This window comes from Haemorhous mexicanus, assembly GCF_027477595.1.
Source record: "Haemorhous mexicanus isolate bHaeMex1 chromosome 32 unlocalized genomic scaffold, bHaeMex1.pri SUPER_32_unloc_3, whole genome shotgun sequence".
Lineage (NCBI taxonomy): Eukaryota > Metazoa > Chordata > Aves > Passeriformes > Fringillidae > Haemorhous > Haemorhous mexicanus.
In genome coordinates this window covers 43132-61961 of record NW_026775984.1, presented here as the reverse complement: position 1 = coordinate 61961, position 18830 = coordinate 43132, and the positions used below count along the sequence as shown (strand labels likewise).

Below are 18830 nucleotides of genomic sequence, written 5' to 3'. Positions count from 1 at the left end.
ACAGTTTGGGTGGGATTGGGGCTGTTTAGGGTCACTTTTGGGGTGATTTGGGGCCATTTTAGGAGCACGTTGAGTCCCTCTTTTGGGACTATCGGGTGCCATTTTGAATCCCTCCCTGCCAACAATCCAGACCCCATTTTGGTGTCCCTCTGCCCCATTTTGGTGTCACTTTGCCCCATTTTGGTGTCCCTCTGCCCCATTTTGGTGTCCCTCTGCCCCATTTTGGTGTCACTTTGCCCCATTCCAGGCCCCATTTCACCCCTCCCCGGTGCCATTTTGGGCTCAAACCCCCCATTTTTGGGATCCCCCTTTGCTGATCCCCCCCCGCTGTCCCCTCAGGCTCGTCGGAGGCGGGGGGTGACCCCAAGGCCACCGATGTCCCCTCCGAGGGGGGCCCGGCCCCGCGCAGGCCCCGCAAGAAGAAATCGGTGTCGTGGCCCGAGGAGGGGCGGCTGCGCGAGTACTTCTACTTCGAGCTGGACGAGACGGAGCGAGGTGAGCCCCAAACGGCCGGAATTCACCCCAAAATCCCCCGAGAGCCCCTCTGGGACCGTTCCGGGGCCGTTTTGTGGGAGTCTTTGGGCCTCGTTTGTGGGACCCTCTGGGCGCCATTTTGGGATCATTTCAGGGACATTTTGTGGGAACACTCAGTGTCATCTTGGGGTTGTTTTAGGGACAGTTTGGGTCTCTTTTTGTGGGACTCTGTGGGTGCCATTTTGGGATCACTTTAGGGACATTTTATGGGGACATTTGATGCCGTTTTGGGCTCAGTTTAGGGGCATTTTGGGTTCCATTTTGTGGGACCCTCTGGGCGCCATTTTGGGATCATTTCAGCGACATTTTTTAGGAACATTTTGTGCCATTTTGAGGTTGTTCCAGGGCCGTTTTGTGGGAGTCTTTGGGCCCCTTTTTGTGAGGGACCCTCTGGGCGCCATTTTGGGATCATTTCAGGGACATTTTGTGGGAACACTCAGTGTCATCTTGGGGTTGTTTTAGGGACAATTTGGGTCTCTTTTTGTGGGACTCTGTGGGTGCCATTTTGGGATCACTTTAGGGACATTTTATGGGGACATTTGGTGCCGTTTTGGGCTCATTTTGGGGGCATTTTGGGTTCCTTTTTGTGGGACCCTCTGGGCGCCATTTTGGGATCGTTTCAGCGACATTTTTTAGGAACATTTTGTGCCATTTTGAGATTGTTCCAGAGCCGTTTTGTGGGAGTCTTTGGGCCCCTTTTTGTGAGGGACCCTCTGGGCGCCATTTTGGGATCGTTTCAGGGACATTTTGTGGGAACACTCGGTGTCATCTTGGGGTTGTTCTAGGGACAGTTTGGGTCTCTTTTTGTGGGACTCTGTGGGTGCCATTTTGGGATCACTTTAGGGACATTTTATGGGGACATTTGGTGCCGTTTTGGGCTCATTTTAGGGGCATTTTGGGTTCCATTTTGTGGGACCCTATGGGCACCATTTTGGGATCGTTTCAGGGACATTTTTTAGGAACATTTTGTGCCATTTTGAGGTTGTTCCAGGGCCGTTTTGTGGGAGTCTTTGGGCCTCTTTTGTGGGACCCTCTGGGCGCCATTTTGGGATCGTTTCAGGGACATTTTGTGGGAACACTCAGTGTCATCTTGGGGTTGTTTTAGGGACAATTTGGGTCTCTTTTTGTGGGACTCTGTGGGTGCCATTTTGGGATCACTTTAGGGACATTTGGTGCCGTTTTGGGCTCATTTTAGGGGCATTTTGGGTTCCATTTTGTGGGACCCTCTGGGCGCCATTTTGGGATCGTTTCAGCGACATTTTTTAGGAACATTTTGTGCCATTTTGAGATTGTTCCAGGGCCGTTTTGTGGGAGTCTTTGGGCCTCTTTTGTGAGGGACCCTCTGGGCGCCATTTTGGGATCGTTTCAGGGACATTTTGTGGGAACACTCGGTGTCATCTTGGGGTTGTTTTAGGGACAATTTGGGTCTCTTTTTGTGGGACTCTGTGGGTGCCATTTTGGGATCACTTTAGGGACATTTTATGGGGACATTTGGTGCCGTTTTGGGCTCATTTTAAGGGCATTTTGGGTTCCATTTTGTGGAACCCTCTGGGCGCCATTTTGGGATCATTTCAGCGACATTTTTTAGGAACATTTTGTGCCATTTTGAGATTGTTCCAGAGCCGTTTTGTGGGAGTCTTTGAGCCCCTTTTTGTGAGGGACCCTCTGGGCGCCATTTTGGGATCGTTTCAGGGACATTTTGTGGGAACACTCAGTGTCATCTTGGCGTTGTTTTAGGGACAATTTGGGTCTCTTTTTGTGGGACTCTGTGGGTGCCATTTTGGGATCACTTTAGGGACATTTGGTGCCGTTTTGGGCTCATTTTGGGGGCATTTTGGGTTCCATTTTGTGGGACCCTCTGGGCGCCATTTTGGGATCATTTCAGGGACATTTTTTAGGAACATTTTGTGCCATTTTGAGATTGTTCCAGGGCCGTTTTGTGGGAGTCTTGGGGCCTCGTTTGTGGGACCCTCTGGGCGCCATTTTGGGATCGTTTCAGGGACATTTTGTGGGAACACTCAGTGTCATCTTGGGGTTGTTTTAGGGACAATTTGGGTCTCTTTTTGTGGGACTCTGTGGGTGCCATTTTGGGATCACTTTAGGGACATTTTATGGGGACATTTGGTGCCGTTTTGGGCTCAGTTTAGGGGCATTTTGGGTTCCATTTTGTGGGACCCTCTGGGCGCCATTTTGGGATCGTTTCAGCGACATTTTTTAGGAACATTTTGTGCCATTTTGAGATTGTTCCAGAGCCGTTTTGTGGGAGTCTTTGGGCCTCTTTTTGTGAGGGACCCTCTGGGCGCCATTTTGGGATCATTTCAGGGACATTTTGTGGGAACACTCGGTGTCATCTTGGGGTTGTTTTAGGGACAATTTGGGTCTCTTTTTGTGGGACTCTGTGGGTGCCATTTTGGGATCACTTTAGGGACATTTTATGGGGACATTTGGTGCCGTTTTGGGCTCATTTTAGGGGCATTTTGGGTTCCATTTTGTGGGACCCTATGGGCACCATTTTGGGATCGTTTCAGGGACATTTTTTAGGAACATTTTGTGCCATTTTGAGATTGTTCCAGAGCCGTTTTGTGGGAGTCTTTGAGCCCCTTTTTGTGAGGGACCCTCTGGACGCCATTTTGGGATCGTTTCAGCGACATTTTTTAGGAACATTTTGTGCCATTTTGAGATTGTTCCAGAGCCGTTTTGTGGGAGTCTTTGGGCCTCTTTTTGTGAGGGACTCTCTGGGCGCCATTTTGGGATCGTTTCAGGGACATTTTTTAGGAACATTTTGTGCCATTTTGAGATTGTTCCAGGGCCGTTTTGTGGGAGGCTTTGGGCCTCGTTTGTGGGACCCTCTGGGCGCCATTTTGGGATCATTTCAGGGACATTTTGTGGGAACACTCAGTGTCATCTTGGGGTTGTTTTAGGGACAGTTTGGGTCTCTTTTTGTGGGACTCTGTGGGTGCCATTTTGGGATCACTTTAGGGACATTTTATGGGGACATTTGGTGCCGTTTTGGGCTCATTTTAGGGGCATTTTGGGTTCCATTTTGTGGGACCCTCTGGGCGCCATTTTGGGATCGTTTCAGCGACATTTTTTAGGAACATTTTGTGCCATTTTGAGATTGTTCCAGAGCCGTTTTGTGGGAGTCTTTGAGCCCCTTTTTGTGAGGGACCCTCTGGACGCCATTTTGGGATCATTTACCGGGACTTTTTGTTGGAACATTTGGTGCCATTTTGGGATTATTTCCAGGACATTTTGTGGGAAAACTTGGTGCCATTTTAGGGACAGTTTGGGTTCCTTTTTGTGGACATTTTGAGTTCCATTTTGTGGACACTTTAAGTCCTTTTTTCGTGGGCAGTTTAAAACCCTTTTTGTGAACTCTTTGGCCGCCATTTTCTGGCCACTTTGAGTCCCTTTTTGTGAACAATTTATGTCACTTTTTGTGGACACTTTGGATTCCATTTTGTGGACAATTTGTATCCCTTTTTGTGCACACTTTAGATTCCATTTTGTGAACAATTTGTATCCCTTTTTGTGCACACTTTATATTCCATTTTGTGGACAATTTGCGTCCCTTTTTGTGCACACTTTATATTCCATTTTGTGGACAATTTGGGTCCCTTTTTGTAGGCACTTTAAACCCTTTTTGTGCACACTTTATATTCCATTTTGCGAACCCTTTGGGCACCATTTTGTAGGCACTTTAAACCCTTTTTGTGCACACTTTAGATTCCATTTTGTGGACAATTTGTGTCCCTTTTTGTGCACACTTCGGATTCCATTTTACAAACCCTTTGGGCGCCATTTTGTCACCCCTTTGGCTGCCATTTTGAAACATTTCCAACCCGACCACTCCAACACAACCCCACGATTTCTTCCCGCTGATCCCACCCTTCCCCCCCGGCAGTGAACGTGAACAAGATCAAGGACTTTGGCGAGGCGGCCAAGCGGGAGATGCTGAAGGACCGGCACGCCTTCGAGACGGCGCGGCGCCTCAGCCACGACTCCATGGAGGAGAAGGTGCCCTGGGCCTACCCCAAGGCCCTGGAGCTGCCGGCGCCGCTCGTCATCCCCGGCAGCGGCAGCCGCGAGCGCTTCACGCAGGCCGAGCGCGTCAAGGGCATCCTGCAGGAGATCTTCCTCTCCAAGGAGAGGTGAGCGAGGGGGATTTTGGGGGCATTTGTGGGGAATTTGGGAATTTGGGTGGGGGGGTAAATCCCAGATTTCTTTTTGGTGGTGGGGAATGGGGGATTTGCAGTGTTCAGGGCCCAGCATGTCAGGGGGTGGTGAGGGTGATTTGGTGGCCATTTCATGAGGGCTTTGGGGTCTGTTTTCTGAGGGCTTTGGGTGCCATTTTGTGAGGGCTTTGGGGTCTGTTTCACGAGGGCTTTGGGGTCTGTTTTCTGAGGGGTTTAGGTGCCATTTTGTGAGGGCTTTGGGGTCTGTTTTCTGAGGGCTTTGGGTGCCATTTTGTGAGGGCTTTGGGGTCTGTTTCACGAGGGCTTTGGGGTCTGTTTTCTGAGGGCTTTGGGTGCCATTTTGTGAGGGCTTTGGGGTCTGTTTCATGAGGGCTTTGGTGTCCGTTTTCTGAGGGGTTTAAGTGCCATTTTGTGAGGGCTTTGGCCGCCATTTTGTGAGGGCTTTGGGTGCCATTTTGTGAGGGCTTTGGGGTCTGTTTCATGAGGGCTTTGGGGTCTGTTTTCTGAGGGGTTTGGGTGCTGTTTTGTGAAGGCTTTGGGTGCCATTTTATGAGGGCTTTGGGGTCTGTTTCATGAGGGCTTTGGCGTCTGTTTTCTGAGGGCTTTAGGTGCAGTTTTGTGAAGGCTTTGGGTGCCATTTTATGAGGGCTTTGGGGTCTGTTTTTTGAGGGCATTGGGTGCCATTTTATGAGGGCTTTGGAGTCCGTTTTCTGAGGGCATTGGGCGCCATTTTGTGAGGGCTTTGGCCGCCATTTTGTGAGGGCTTTGGGGTCAAAATTGTGAGGGCTTTGGGGTCTATTTTTGAGGGCTTTGGTGGTTATTTTGTGAGGGCTTTGGGGTCTTTTTTGTGGGGGTTTCAGTGGTCATTTTGTGAGGGCTTTGAGTGCCATTTTGTGAGGGCTTTGGGTGCCATTTTGTGAGGGCTTTGGGTGCCATTTTGTGAGGGCTTTGGTGTCCATTCTGAGGATGCTTTGGAGGACATTTTGGAGACACTTTTGGGGACAGTTTATAGGCTTTTTTGGGAGCACTTTGAGACTCTTTTTGGGACATTTTGGGGGCCATTTTGGAGGCTATTTTAGAAACATTTTGAATCCCTTTTAGACACATTTTGGATGCTGTTTTAGGAGCCCTTTTTGGGGCCAGTGTGGGGTCACTTGGGGCACCATTTTGTGAGGAATTTGAGAGCCATTTTGGGGATGATTTTAGCCTCTTTTTGGGGAGGCTCTTAAGTTTTTTTAGGAATCCTTTTGGTGCCATTTTGGGAATTATTTCAGGAACATTTTAGGTGCCTTTTTTGTCACTTTGAAGAGACCATTTTGGGATCACTTTGTCCCTTTTTGGGCGACACTTTGGGCGCATTTCGGGACACCCAAGTTTGTGGAGAATCCAATATTTCTGGCACACACAGAACTGGAAAACCTAAAGCTGGAAATGTGGGCTAGGAAGCCTTTGGGCCCTCAGTGAGAAAAAAAAAGAGGAAACAAAAGGCAAAAACAGGGGAAAAAAATGGGAGGAAATGGGAAAAATGAGGAAAAGGACAAAAAGAGGGGGAAAATGGGGGGGGGAAATGGGAAAAAAACGAGAAAAAAGGGCAAAACCCAGGGAAAAATGAGGAAAAAAAAAGAGAAAAAAGGGCAAAACTGGGGAGAAAATGGGAAGAAATTAGAAAAAAATTTTTGGGACCCCAGAAACCCACTGAGCTTTTCCCACTCCCTCAGCATTCCCGACAGCCCCCACGAGCCCGACCCGGAATCCTACGAGCCGCTCCCGCCCAAACTCATCCCCTTGGACGAGGTAAGCCCTGAAAAAAAACCCCCAAAAAAACCCCAAAAAAAGCTAAAAAACCCCAAAGTGCCTTTGGTGACCCCCCGTTTGTGCCCCCCCAGGACTGCTCGGGCGAGGACGGGGCCTATCCCGAGGGGCTGGATCCCGGCGCCGCCGCGGCCTCCCCGGAGCCGGGGGCGGGGGCCAAGCTGCCCCCAGTGCTTGCCAACCTCATGGGCAGCGTCGGGGCTGGCAAGGGACCCCCAGGACCCCCCCAAAACGCCCCCATCAACATGCAGGAGATCCTCAGCTCCATCATGGTAACCCCCACAAACGGGGCACCCCGAAATTTGGGGGGGGGGAGGGGGGAGGGGGGGTCACACGTAGCCGTGGGGGGGGCACAAATTGAGGGGGGTCACCCCCATTGTGGGGTTAAATTGTGGAGGTTATAAATTTGGGGGGGGTCACTCCCCATCCTTTGAACCCGAGATTTGGGGATACCTCAAAATCTGGGGGAGGGAGGGTCATAAATTGTGGCCATCACAAATTGGGACATTGTGATTTGGGACACCCCAAAATCTGTGGGGTCACAGCTGGGAGGGGTAAAAGGGTGGAACCCCCATTTTCCCCTTCCCTCGCTGGGGTTTTTCCCTGATTCCCCCTTTTTTTCCCTCTTTTTCTTTTTCCCTTCTTTTTTCCCCTTTCTCCCCTTTTGTCTTTTTCTTTCTTCTCGTTGATCCCTGGTTTCCCCCATTTTTGCCTGGTTTTTGCCTCTTTTTTCCTCATTTCTTCCTATTTTCCCCCTGGTTTTCCCCAGTTTTTCCTCTTTTTTCTCATTTCCCCTCCTTTTTCCTTTAATTTTGCCCTTTTTTTCTCATTTTGTTCTCATTTTCTCCCACTTTTCCCCCCCTTCCCCCTTTTCCCCCCCATTTTGCCCTTTGTTCCTATTTTTCCCCATTTCCCTCCCCCGTTTTTTACCTTTTTTCTCATTTTCCCCCCATTTTTCCTCTTCTTTCTCATTTTCCCCCATTTCACCCCTGGTTTTTCCCATTTTTTCTCATTTTCCCCCCATTTTTTCCTCATTTTCCCCCCATTCCCCCCCATTTTTTCTCATTTTCCCCCTTTTTTCTCATTTTCCCCCCATTTTTTCTCATTTTCCCCCCATTTTTTCTCATTTTCCCCCATTTCACCCCTGGTTTTTCTCATTTTTTCTCATTTTCCCCCCATTTTTCTCATTTTCCCCATTTTGCCTCTGTTGTTTCCCATTTTTTCTCATTTCCCCCCATTTTTCTCATTTTCCCCCATTTCACCCCTGATTTTTCCGATTTTTTCTCATTTTCTCCCCATTTTTTCTCATTTTCTCCCCATTTTTTCTCATTTTCTCCCCATTCCCCCCCATATTTTCCCATTTCCCCCCATTTCACCCCTGGTTTTTCCCATTTTTTCCCATTTTCCCCCCATTTTTTCTCATTTTTCCCCATTTCCCCCCCCATTTTTCCCATTTTTTCTCATTTTCCCCCCCTTTTTTCTCATTTCCCCCCCTTTTTTCTCATTTCCCCCCATTTTTTCTCATTTTCCCCCCATTTTTTCTCATTTTCCCCCATTTCCCCCCCATTTTTCCCATTTTTTCTCATTTTCCCCCCTTTTTTTCTCATTTTCCCCCATTTTTTCTCATTTTCCCCCATTTTTCTCATTTCCCCCCATTTTTTCTCATTTTCCCCATCTCACCCCCATTTTTTCCCATTTTTTCTCATTTCCCCCCATATTTTCTCATTTTCCCCCATCTCACCCCTGTTTTTTCCCATTTTTTCTGATTTTCCCCCCATTTTCCCCCTTTTTTCTCATTTTCCCCCCATTTATTTTAATTTTCCCCCCATTTCCCCCCCATTTTTTCTCATTTCCCCCCATTTTTTCTCATTTTCCCCCCATTTTTTCTCATTTCCCCCCCATTTTTTCCCATTTTCCCCCATTCCCCCCCATTTTTTCCCATTTTTTCTCATTTTCCCCCATTTTTTCTCATTTTCCCCCCGTTTTTTCTCATTTTCCCCCCATTTTTTGTCATTTTCCCCATTTTTCCCATTTCCCCCATCTCCCCCCCGTTTTTTCCCGTTTTTTCTCATTTTTCCCCCATTCCCCCCCATTTTTTCCCATTTTCCCCCATTTCCCCCCCATTTTTTCCCATTTTTTCCCATTTTCCCCCCATTTTTTCCCATTTTTTCCCATTTTTTCTCATTTTTTCCCGTTTTTTCCCATTTTTTCCCATTTTTTCTCATTTTCCCCCCGTTTCTCCCCCAGGGCGGCCCCAGCAGCCACAAGGCCGAGGAGCTGCTGAAGCAGCCGGACTACTCGGACAAGATCAAACACCTGCTGGGCAACCTGGGCAGCCAGCCCCCAGGGGGGCCCGGGGCAGGTGAGGCACACCTGGGGACACTCCTGGGGTCCCCACGGGGCTTTGGGGTGCTCCTGGCCGGGGGACACACGTGGGGACAGTGCCCAGTGGCCCTGACAGGGGTTTTGGGGACACCCCCTTCAGTTGGGGTCACCTGGGGCAGGTGTCCCTTAGATTGGGGGTCTCCAAATTGGGGACACCCCCTTCAATTGGGGTCACCTGGGGGCAGGTGTCCCTTAGATTGGGGGTCTCCAAATTGGGGACACCCCCTTGAATTGGGGTAAATTTGGGGGTCTCTTAATTGGGGTGATCTCCTTAATTGGGGTAAATTTGGGGGTCTCCCAATCTAGGACACCCCCTTAATTTTGGGGTAAATTTGGGGGTCTCTTAATTGGGGTGATCTCCTTTAATTGGGGTAAATTTGGGGGTCTCTTAATTGGGGTGTTCCCCTTTAATTGGGGTAAATTTGGGGGGTCTCTTAATTAGGGTGATCTCCTTTAATTGGGGTAAATTTGGGGGGTCTCTTAATTGGGGTGATCTCCTTAATTGGGGTAAATTTGGGGGTCTCCAAATCTAGGACACCCCCTTAATTTTGGGGTAAATTTGGGGGTCTCTAAATTGGGGACACCCCCTTGAATTGGGGTAAATTTGGGGGGTCTCCAGATCTGGGACACCTCCTTAATTTTGGGGTAAATTTGGGGGTCTCCAAATTGGGGACACCCCCTTAATTTTGGGGGTCTCTTAATTGGGATGTTCTCCTTAATTGGGGTAAATTTGGGGGTCTCCAGATTTGGGACACCCCCTTAATTTTGGGGTAAATTTGGGGGTCTCTTAATTGGGGTGATCTCCTTAATTGGGGTAAATTTGGGGGTCTCTAAATTGGGGACACCCCCTTGAATTGGGGTAAATTTGGGGGTCTCCAGATCTGGGACACCCCCTTGAATTGGGGTAAATTTGGGGGTCTCCAAATTGGGGACACCTCTTTAATTTTGGGGTAAATTTGGGGGTCTCCAAATTGGGGACACCCCCTTTTAATTGGGGTAAATTTGGGGGTCTCCAAATCTGGGACACCCCCTTAATTTTGGGATAAATTTGGGGGTCTCTTAATTGGGATGTTCTCCTTTAATTGGGGTAAATTTGGGGGTCTCTTAATTGGGGTGATCTCCTTAATTGGGGTAAATTTGGGGGTCTCCAAATCTGGGACACCCCCTTAATTTTGGGGTGAATTTGGGGGTCTCCAAATTGGGGACACCCCCTTTTAATCGGGGTAAATTTGGGGGTCTCCAGATCTGGGACACCCCCTTAATTTTGGGGTAAATTTGGGGGTCTCCAAATCTGGGACACTCCCTTAATTTTGGGGTAAATTTGGGGGTCTCTTAATTGGGGTGTTCTCCTTTAATTGGGGTAAATTTGGGGGTCTCTAAATTGGGGTGTTCCCCTTTAATTGGGGTAAATTTGGGGGTCTCTAAATTGGGGTGTTCCCCTTTAATTGGGGTAAATTTGGGGGTCTCCAAATTGGGGACACCCCCTTCAATTGGGGTCACCTGGGGGCAGGTGTCCCTTAAATTGGGGGTCTCCAAATTGGGGACACCCCCTTGAATTGGGGTAAATTTGGGGGTCTCCAAATCTGGGACACCCCCTTAATTTTGGGGTAAATTTGGGGGTCTCTTAATTGAGGTGTTCTCCTTAATTGGGGTGGATTTGGGGGTGTCTTAATTGGGGTGTTCTCCTTTAATTGGGGTAAATTTGGGGGTCTCTTAATTGAGGTGTTCTCCTTAATTGGGGTGGATTTGGGGGTGTCTTAATTGGGGTGTTCTCCTTTAATTGGGGTAAATTTGGGGGTCTCCAAATCTTGGACACCTCCTTAATTTTGGGGTAAATTTGGGGGTCTCCCAATCTAGGACACCCCCTTAATTTTGGGGTAAATTTGGGGGTCTCCAGATCTGGGACACCCCCTTAATTTTGGGGGTCTCTAAATTGGGGTGTTCTCCTTTAATTGGGGTAAATTTGGGGGTCTCTTAATTGGGGTGATCTCCTTAATTGGGGTAAATTTGGGGGTCTCCAAATTGGGGACACCCCCTTAATTTTGGGGTAAATTTGGGGGTCTCCAAATTTGGGACACCCCCTTAATTTTGGGGTAAATTTGGGGGTCTCTTAATTGGGGTGATCTCTTTAATTGGGGTAAATTTGGGGGTCTCCAAATTTGGGACACCCCCTTAATTTTGGGGGTCTCTAAATTGGGATGTTCTCCTTTAATTGGGGTAAATTTGGGGGGTCTCTTAATTGGGGTGATCTCCTTAATTGGGGTAAATTTGGGGGTCTCTTAATTGGGGTGATCTCCTTAATTGGGGTAAATTTGGGGGTCTCCAAATCTGGGACACCTCCTTAATTTTGGGGTAATTTTGGGGGTCTCTTAATTGGGGTGTTCTCCTTTAATTGGGGTAAATTTGGGGGTCTCCAAATTGGGGACACCCCCTTGAATTGGGGTAAATTTGGGGGGGTCTCTTAATTGGGGTGATCTCCTTAATTGGGGTAAATTTGGGGGTCTCCAGATCTGGGACACCCCCTTAATTTTGGGGTAAATTTGGAGGTCTCTTAATTGGGGACACCCCCTTAATTTTGGGGTAAATTTGGGGGTCTCCAAATTTGGGATGTTCCCCTTTAATTGGGGTAAATTTGGGGGTCTCTTAATTGGGGTGTTCTCCTTTAATTGGGGTAAATTTGGGGGTCTCTAAATTGGGGTGATCTCCTTAATTGGGGTGGATTTCGGGGGTCTCTAAACTGCACACCCTCTCCCTCAGGGGGTGTTTTGGGGTCCCCCTGACCCATTTTTTCTGTTTTTTCCCCCATTTTTGCAGTTCCCCACGGGCTGCTGGGCCCTGGACCCATGAACGGTTTCCCACCCCCCAAAATGCAGCACTTCCCCCCGGGGGGGCCCATGCCGGGTAAGTGTCCCCTCCCCAAATTACCTAAACCCTAAAAAATCCCCCTAAAAAAAACCCCAAAACTACAAAAATCTTCCAACTCCCCAAAAATCCCTCCAAACGCCCTGAAAAACCTGAAAAATTCCTCCCAAACCCCCAAGAAATTTTCCAAAAATTAAAAAACTTGAAAAAAATCTCCCGAAAACCCCCCAAAAATCTCCCAAAAACCCCTCAAAAATTTCCCTAAAGCCCCCTCAAAAATCCTTAAAATCCCCCCCCAAAAAAACCCCACAATTTAAAAAAAACCCCAAAAAAATAAACAAAAACCCATCAAAACCAAAAAAAAATTTTCCCAAAAATATCCCATAAAAAACCCCAAAAAATTTCCCCAACCCCCCCCTAAAAAAATCCTTTAAAACCTCAAAAAAATCCCCAAATCCGCATTTTTAACCCCAATTTTTCTCTCTCTCTCTCTCTCCCCGCAGGTCCCCACGGCGGCGGCGGCGGGGGAGGGGGTCCCGGCCTCCCCCCGGGGCTCCCGGGGGGTCCCCGAATGTTGGGGCCGCCCCCTCCCCAACGCGGCGGCGATTTCTGGGGGGAGGGGCCCGACGGGGGTGGGGGAGGGGGCGGCCTCCGCGGGGGCCCCCCCAACGGGGGAGGGGGAATGCGCGGGGGAGGGGGAGGGGGCGGCGGGGGGGGGCCGCCCCCTCCCCCGTTCCACCGCCCCCCGCCCCGAGGGGGTCGCGGCGGTGCCGAGCCCCCCCCCTCCCCCCCCTTATCGCTGCCGGGGTGGGGGTGGGGGAGGGGGCAGGAGCGGGGGACCCCCCCCCAATGGCGGCGGCGGCGGCGGGGGGTCTCGGGGGGGTCCTCCCCCACCCCCCGGCGGGCACGGCGAGCACGGCAGAGACCACCCCCCCCCCCCGGGGCCACGGCGGAGGGCACGGCGGAGGTAAATTGGGGGGGGGGGCCTGGCTCTGGGGGGGGGCCCGGCCCCGCTTGGGAGGGGCCCGTGGGTGCCCCCTCCCCACCCCCGCCGCCCCCCGCCTTTCCTGCCCCGCTGGAGGGGGGGGGGCGGCGAGCCCCCTCCCCCACCCCCTCACCATCCCCCCATGCACCCCCCGGAGCACCCCCCCGGGCCGTGGGGGAGGGGCCACGACTGGCGCAGACCCCCCATGGGGCTCTGAGGAGGGGGAGGGGCTGAGAGAGACCCCTCCCCTAAAAATTGGTGTGATCCCCCTCCCCCATCCCGAAATGGCTGCGGGGTGAGAGGGGCAGAGAGGGACCCCTCCCCCAAAATGGGGCAGAGAGGGACCCCCCCCACAATGGGGCTGAGGGACCCCTCCCCAAAATGGGGAAGAGAGGGACCCCCCCCCACAATGGGGCTGAGGGACACCCCAGAGTGGGGCAGGGGCAGAGAGAGAGCCCCCCCAAAATGGGGGTGATGGTGGTGGAGACCCCCCCAAAAACGGCAGTGAGGGGTTCCCCTCAGAAATGGGGAGGGGTCTTCCTGATATATGGGGAGGAAACCCCCTCCCAAAATGGCTCCAGGGCAGCGAGAGACCCCTCCCCAAAATGGGGGTGGTGGCGGTGAGGGACGCCTCCAAAATGGCCCCTGAGGAGTGCTGGGCTTGCCCCCAAAATGCCTGAGACCCCCCCCACCAAAAGTTTTCTGGAGGGTGGCGAAGGACCCCCGCCCCAAAATGGCTGCGGGACCCCTCAAAATGGGGAGGGACCCCCGCCCCAAAATGGCTGAAGGGACCCCCCAGAATCGGGAGCGACCCCTGCCCAAAACGGGGCCCAGCCTCTAACGCCGGCTGTGGCGGGAGCGGCCGCGGGGCATGCTGGGAGTTGTAGTTTGGCGGTCGGTTGCGAGAAGGGCATGCTGGGAGTTGTAGTTTGGTGCTTGCAAAGCGGCCGCGAGGCGTGCTGGGAAGGATGGGGGCGTGGCAAGCCGGCCGCATAGGCCGCTGGGAGTTGTAGTTTAAACCTGTGGTCGCTAGGCATGCTGGGAGTTGTAGTTTGGGTCATAGGAGGGCAGCAAGGGATGGTGGGAGTTAGGAGCAGCTCCTAACTGAAAGCCGCTGAGGCCTGGTGGGGGTTAAATCTGCTCTGGGAGGGGCTGCAAAGGATTCTGGGAGCTGTGGTTCAGCCTGCGAGACATCAAAGCATGCTGGGAGTTGTAGTTCAGCTCCAGGTGTGCTGCAGGGTTTTACAGAGGGGCCCAAAACCCGGCCTAAGGAGGCCTCTGACACCTGGCAGGGCCTAAACCCGTCACTAACGCCACAGCAATGGGTGCTGGGAGCTGTAGTTCCACAGCTGTGGCAGCAAGGCATGATGGGAGTTGTAGTTCGGCTCTCAGGTTGCCGAAAGCCTGAGGGGGCTTTACCTGGCCAGCAAGGGTCGCTGGGATTTGTAGTTTATCTTTCATTTAACCAGGAAGGCACGCTGGGAGCTGTAGTTTCTCTGTTAGTGAGAAGCAAAGGATGCTGGGAGTTGTAGTTTCGCTCATCAAGGCCTAAAACCGATCCTGAGGGGGCCACTGAGGCCTGGTGGGGCCTGAACCTGTCTTTAATTTAGCAGCAAGGCATGCTGGGAGTTGTAGTTTGGCTCCCATTTCATTAACAAGGCATGCTGGAAGTTATTGTGGCTCTGGCAAGCAGCAGGGGATGCTGGGAGTTGTAGTTCATGTGGTTTTGTGGTGCAAAGGATGCTGGGAGTTGTAGTTCCGGGATCGGGGTTCTCCCCTAAAATCCCCCCAGCCCCTCCCAATTCTGGGACAGGGACCCCACTGCCCCCCGGCCCCAAAATCCCCATTTTTAACCCCATTTTTTTAATCCTGTCCTTTTGTCCTCCCGTGGCTGCTCCGGGAGCGTTTTGGGACTGAGGGTTCACCCCCCTCCCCCCCAAACCCCCAAAATCCTCTTTAAAAACCCCAAATCCTTCTAAAACCCCCCAAAATCCTGTCCCTGTCCTTTTCTTTCCTCATTTTGGGGTAATTTTTAGTTATTTTGGTGTCATGGGTTCATCCCCTTCTTGTTTAAGCCCCCAAAATCCTCCTTAAACACCCCAAAATTCTCTTTAAATTCCCCAAAATTCACTTTTGATGCCCCTTTTTTTCACCCCTTCCCGCCCTTCCTCCTCCTCCTCCCACGGCCGCCATGTTGGATTTACTGGTGCCGTTTTTGGGCCATTTAAGGGCATTTTTGGGGTCAGGGGTTCATCCCCTTCACCTTTACCCTCCAAAGTCCCCCTTAACTCCCCCAAAATCTCCTCAAACGCCCCAAAATCCTTCTGGAACTCTCCGAAATCCTGTCCCCCCATGGAGCCGACATTTTGAGGCCTTCCCAGGCCTGCTCTGAGGCCGTTTTGGGGCCATTTTAGGCGATTTCGGGGCAATTTTGGGCTTGGTTTGGGGTCAGCGGTTAATCCCCCTCCCCTTTAAACCCCAAAATCCTCTTTAAACCCCCAAAATTCTCTTTAAACCCCCCAAAATTTGTGTTCCCACCCTTCTCTCCCTCACAGAGCTGCCACCATTTTGGGCCAATTTGGGCCTATTTTGAGGCCATCCTGGAGCCGTTTTGGGGCCATTCAAAACATTTTTGGCCCATTTGGGGTCAGGGGTTTATTCCCCTCCCCTTTAAACCCCAAAATCCACTTTAACCCCCCCAAAATTCTCTTTAAACCCCCCCAAATTTGTGTTCCCACCCTTCTCTCCCTCACAGACCTGCCGCCATTTTGGGCCCATTCTAAGGCTGTCCTGGAGCCATTTTGGGGCCATTTTCCGCCTTTTTGGGGCCATTTGGAAACATTCTGGGCCATTTCGGGGTCAGGGGTTCACCCCCTTCCCCTTTAACCCCCAAAATCCTCCTCAAACCTCCCAAAATCTTCCCAAAATCCTCCAAAATCGCTTCCCCACCGTCCTCTCCCAGCCGCCATTTTGAGGCCGTCCCGGAGCCATTTTGGGGCCATTTTGAGCCGTTTTGGGGCCGTTTTAAACCATTTTGGGGCCAGGGCTACACTCCCTTCCCCTCAAACCCCAAAATCCTCCCCAAACCTTTTTAACCCTTTCCTCCCCTCCCTCCTGCTGACCCCCCCCAGTGCCGGGGTGGCTCTGGGCCGGTTTTGGGGCTGTTTTGGGCCTTTTTGGGGCCGTTTTGGGCCTTTTGCAGCTGTTTTGGGGCCATTTTGGGGCTGTTTGGAAACATTTTGGGATCAGGGGTTCACCCCTTTTCCCTTTAACCCCCAAAATTTCCCTCAAACGTCCCAAAATCCTCCTAAAACCCTCCCAAACCCCTCCAAAATCGCGTCCCTACCGTCCTCTCCCAGCCGCCATTTTGAGGCCGTCCCGGAGCCATTTTGGGGCCGTTTTGAGCCATTTTGGGGCCGTTTTGAGCCATTTTGGGGCCGTTTTGAGTCAGGGGGGGTTCATCCCTCCCTCCCCCTCGAACCCCAAAATCCTCCCCAAACCTTTTTAACCCTTTCCCCCCCTCCCTCCCGCTGACCCTCCCCCCACGGTGCCGGGGTGTCTCCGGGCCGGTTTCGGGGCCGTTTTTGGGGCCATTTTGGGCCTTTTTGGGGCCGTTTTGGGGCCGGGGGCCGGCGCCTGACGCGCCCCCCCCCTTTTGTCTCCCCCAGACATGTCGAGCCGCGCCGTGTGCCGCCACTTCATGCTCAAGGGCAGCTGCAGGTACGAGAACAACTGTGCCTTCTACCACCCCGGCGTCAACGGGCCCCCCCTGCCCTGAAACCCCCCGAAATCACCCCAAAAAAAACCCCAAATCCACCCCAAAAACCCCCCCCGGTTATGGCTTCCGTGAGGCCTCGGAGGGGGAAAGAACGGAGAGGAAAAATGGGGGAAAAATCAGATTATTGTTGGGGTGTGGTGGTGGTGGTGGTGGTGGTGAGGGGGGGTTGGGTGGAGATTTGGGGAAAAACTTGGAAATTTGGGGCAAAACTTGGAAATTCAGGGCAGGAATTGGAAATTTGGGGTAAAAATTGGAAATATGGGGTAGGAATTGGGAATTTTGGGTAGAAATTTGAAATTTGGGGTAAAAATTGGAGGTTTGGGGTAGGAATTGGAGATTTGGGTAAAAAATTGGAGATTTGGGGTAGGAATTGGAGATTTGGGGTAGAAATTAGAAATTTGGGGTAAAAATTGGAAATATGGGGTAGGAATTGGAAATTTTGGGTAGAAATTAGAAATTTGGGGTAAAAATTGGAGGTTTGGGGAAGGAATTGGAGATTTGGGTAAAAAATTGGAGATTTGGGGTAGAAAATTGGAGATTTGGGGTAGGAATTGGAGATTTGGGGTAGGAATTGGAAATTCAGGGCAGGAATTGGAAATTTGGGGTAAAAATTGAAGATTTGGGGCAGGAATTGGAAATTTAGGGGGGAAAATGCTCCTTTAAGGGGTGGAAATTGGAAATTTGGGGTTAAAAATTGGAAATTTGGGGTTAAAAAGTGGAAATTTCGGGTAAAAGGTGGAGTGTAGGGGGAAAAAGCCCCTTAAAGGGGCAGAAATGTGAATTTTTGGAGGGAAAAATGTGAATTTTGGGGGGGAAATCAAATTTATGGGGTGGGAATTGATCTTTAAGAGCCAGAAATTGGAATTTAGGGGGGAAAAGTTGGAATTTAGGAGTGGAAATCCTTTCACAAGGGACAGAAATTGTCATTTATGGAGCGGAAATTAAAATTTTCCGGGTGGAAATGGGGATTTTGGGGAGAAATCATCAATTTTGGAGCAAAAATTTGAATTTAAGGGGTGGAAATTGTCATTCACGGGGTAGAATTTCCAATTTCTGGGTTGAAATCCCTCCCCAAGGAGTGAAATATTTCATTTTTGGGGCAGAAATTGTCGTTTTGGGGGCGGAAATCCCCCCCAGGAGCACAAACTCTGATTCGTGGGGTGGAAATTTCCCCCTCAGAGGTAAAAATTGTCACTTTTGGGGCAGAAAATCCCAATTTTGGGGGTTTATCCTTTTCAGGGCTTTAAAAATCTCAATTTTAGGGCAAAACCTTTCGATTCTGGGGGCAAAACGTCTCCCCAGGGGCAGAAATTTTCATTTTTGGGGCTGAAATTTTCATTTTTGAGGCAAAAATTTTCATTTTTGAGGCAAAAATTCTCATTTTTTGGGGCTGAAATTTTCATTTTTGAGGCAGAATTTTTCATTTTTGGGACAATTTTTCATTTTTGAGGCAGAATTTTTCATTTTTGAGGCAGAATTTTTCATTTTTGGGACAGAATTTTTCACTTTTGGGGTTTTAGCACCTTCAGGGCTCAATAATTTTCCATTTTGGGTCAAACCCTTCAATTTTCAGACCCAAATCCCCCCTTAGGGCCGCCCCTCCCCCACACCCAGGGCTGCCCCTCCCCCTTTGCCGGGGGGGCTGGACCCCCCCCAAAGGTGACGTCACCCCCTGGGGGGAGGGGAGGGGGAGGGGCAATTAGTAATTATTAATTACCCATTAATAATTATTTATTCACCACCACCACCCCTCCCCCACCGGGTCCAACTCTGCCCCATTTTGGGGGTGGGAGGGGGAGGGGAGGGGAGTTTTCCCCTCCCCCACCCCCGCAAATCCTCCCCTCCCCCCTCAGCTCGCAGCCGCCGCCCCTCCCCCACTCCGCCGCCGCCGCCGCCTTTGGGGGGGGTGGGGGAGGGGCCGGGGGGGTGGGGGAGGGGCGGGGTGGGGGAGGGGCCGCGCCGGACGCTGTTTTCTGTGAAAACTTTGGCCGGGGGGGGGGGGAGGGGCGACACCCCCCCCCCCCTTTTGTATATTTTGTACATTATTAATAAAGTTTGGGGAGAAACCCCGGAAAGGAGAGAGCCTGCTCTGTGGGGGAGGGGCCCGACACCGGGGTCACCCTGGGGTCACTGTGGGGTCACTGCGGGGTCACCCTGGGGTCACCCTGGGGTCAGCTGGGGTCACTCCAGAGAGCCCGGAAAGGAGAGAGCCTGCTCTGTGGGGGAGGGGCAGGACACGCGGGGTCACCCTGGGGTCAGCTGGGGTCACCCTGGGGTC

General features: G+C 51.3%; 1 protein-coding gene across 1 annotated transcript in view; it reads left to right on the top strand.

The window, feature by feature from the left end:
• The window catches only part of PPP1R10 (protein phosphatase 1 regulatory subunit 10), a 34371-nt gene extending 16853 nt beyond the window's left edge, over positions 1 to 17518 (top strand). The window contains 9 exon segments of the mRNA XM_059837358.1: positions 340 to 495; positions 4439 to 4685; positions 6449 to 6524; positions 6617 to 6814; positions 8790 to 8904; positions 11742 to 11828; positions 12293 to 12564; positions 12566 to 12756; positions 16443 to 17518. Coding sequence (XP_059693341.1) covers positions 340 to 495; positions 4439 to 4685; positions 6449 to 6524; positions 6617 to 6814; positions 8790 to 8904; positions 11742 to 11828; positions 12293 to 12564; positions 12566 to 12756; positions 16443 to 16839 — 1739 coding nt within the window. The 3' untranslated portion in view covers positions 16840 to 17518.
• The last annotated feature ends 1312 nt before the right edge of the window (positions 17519 to 18830 follow it).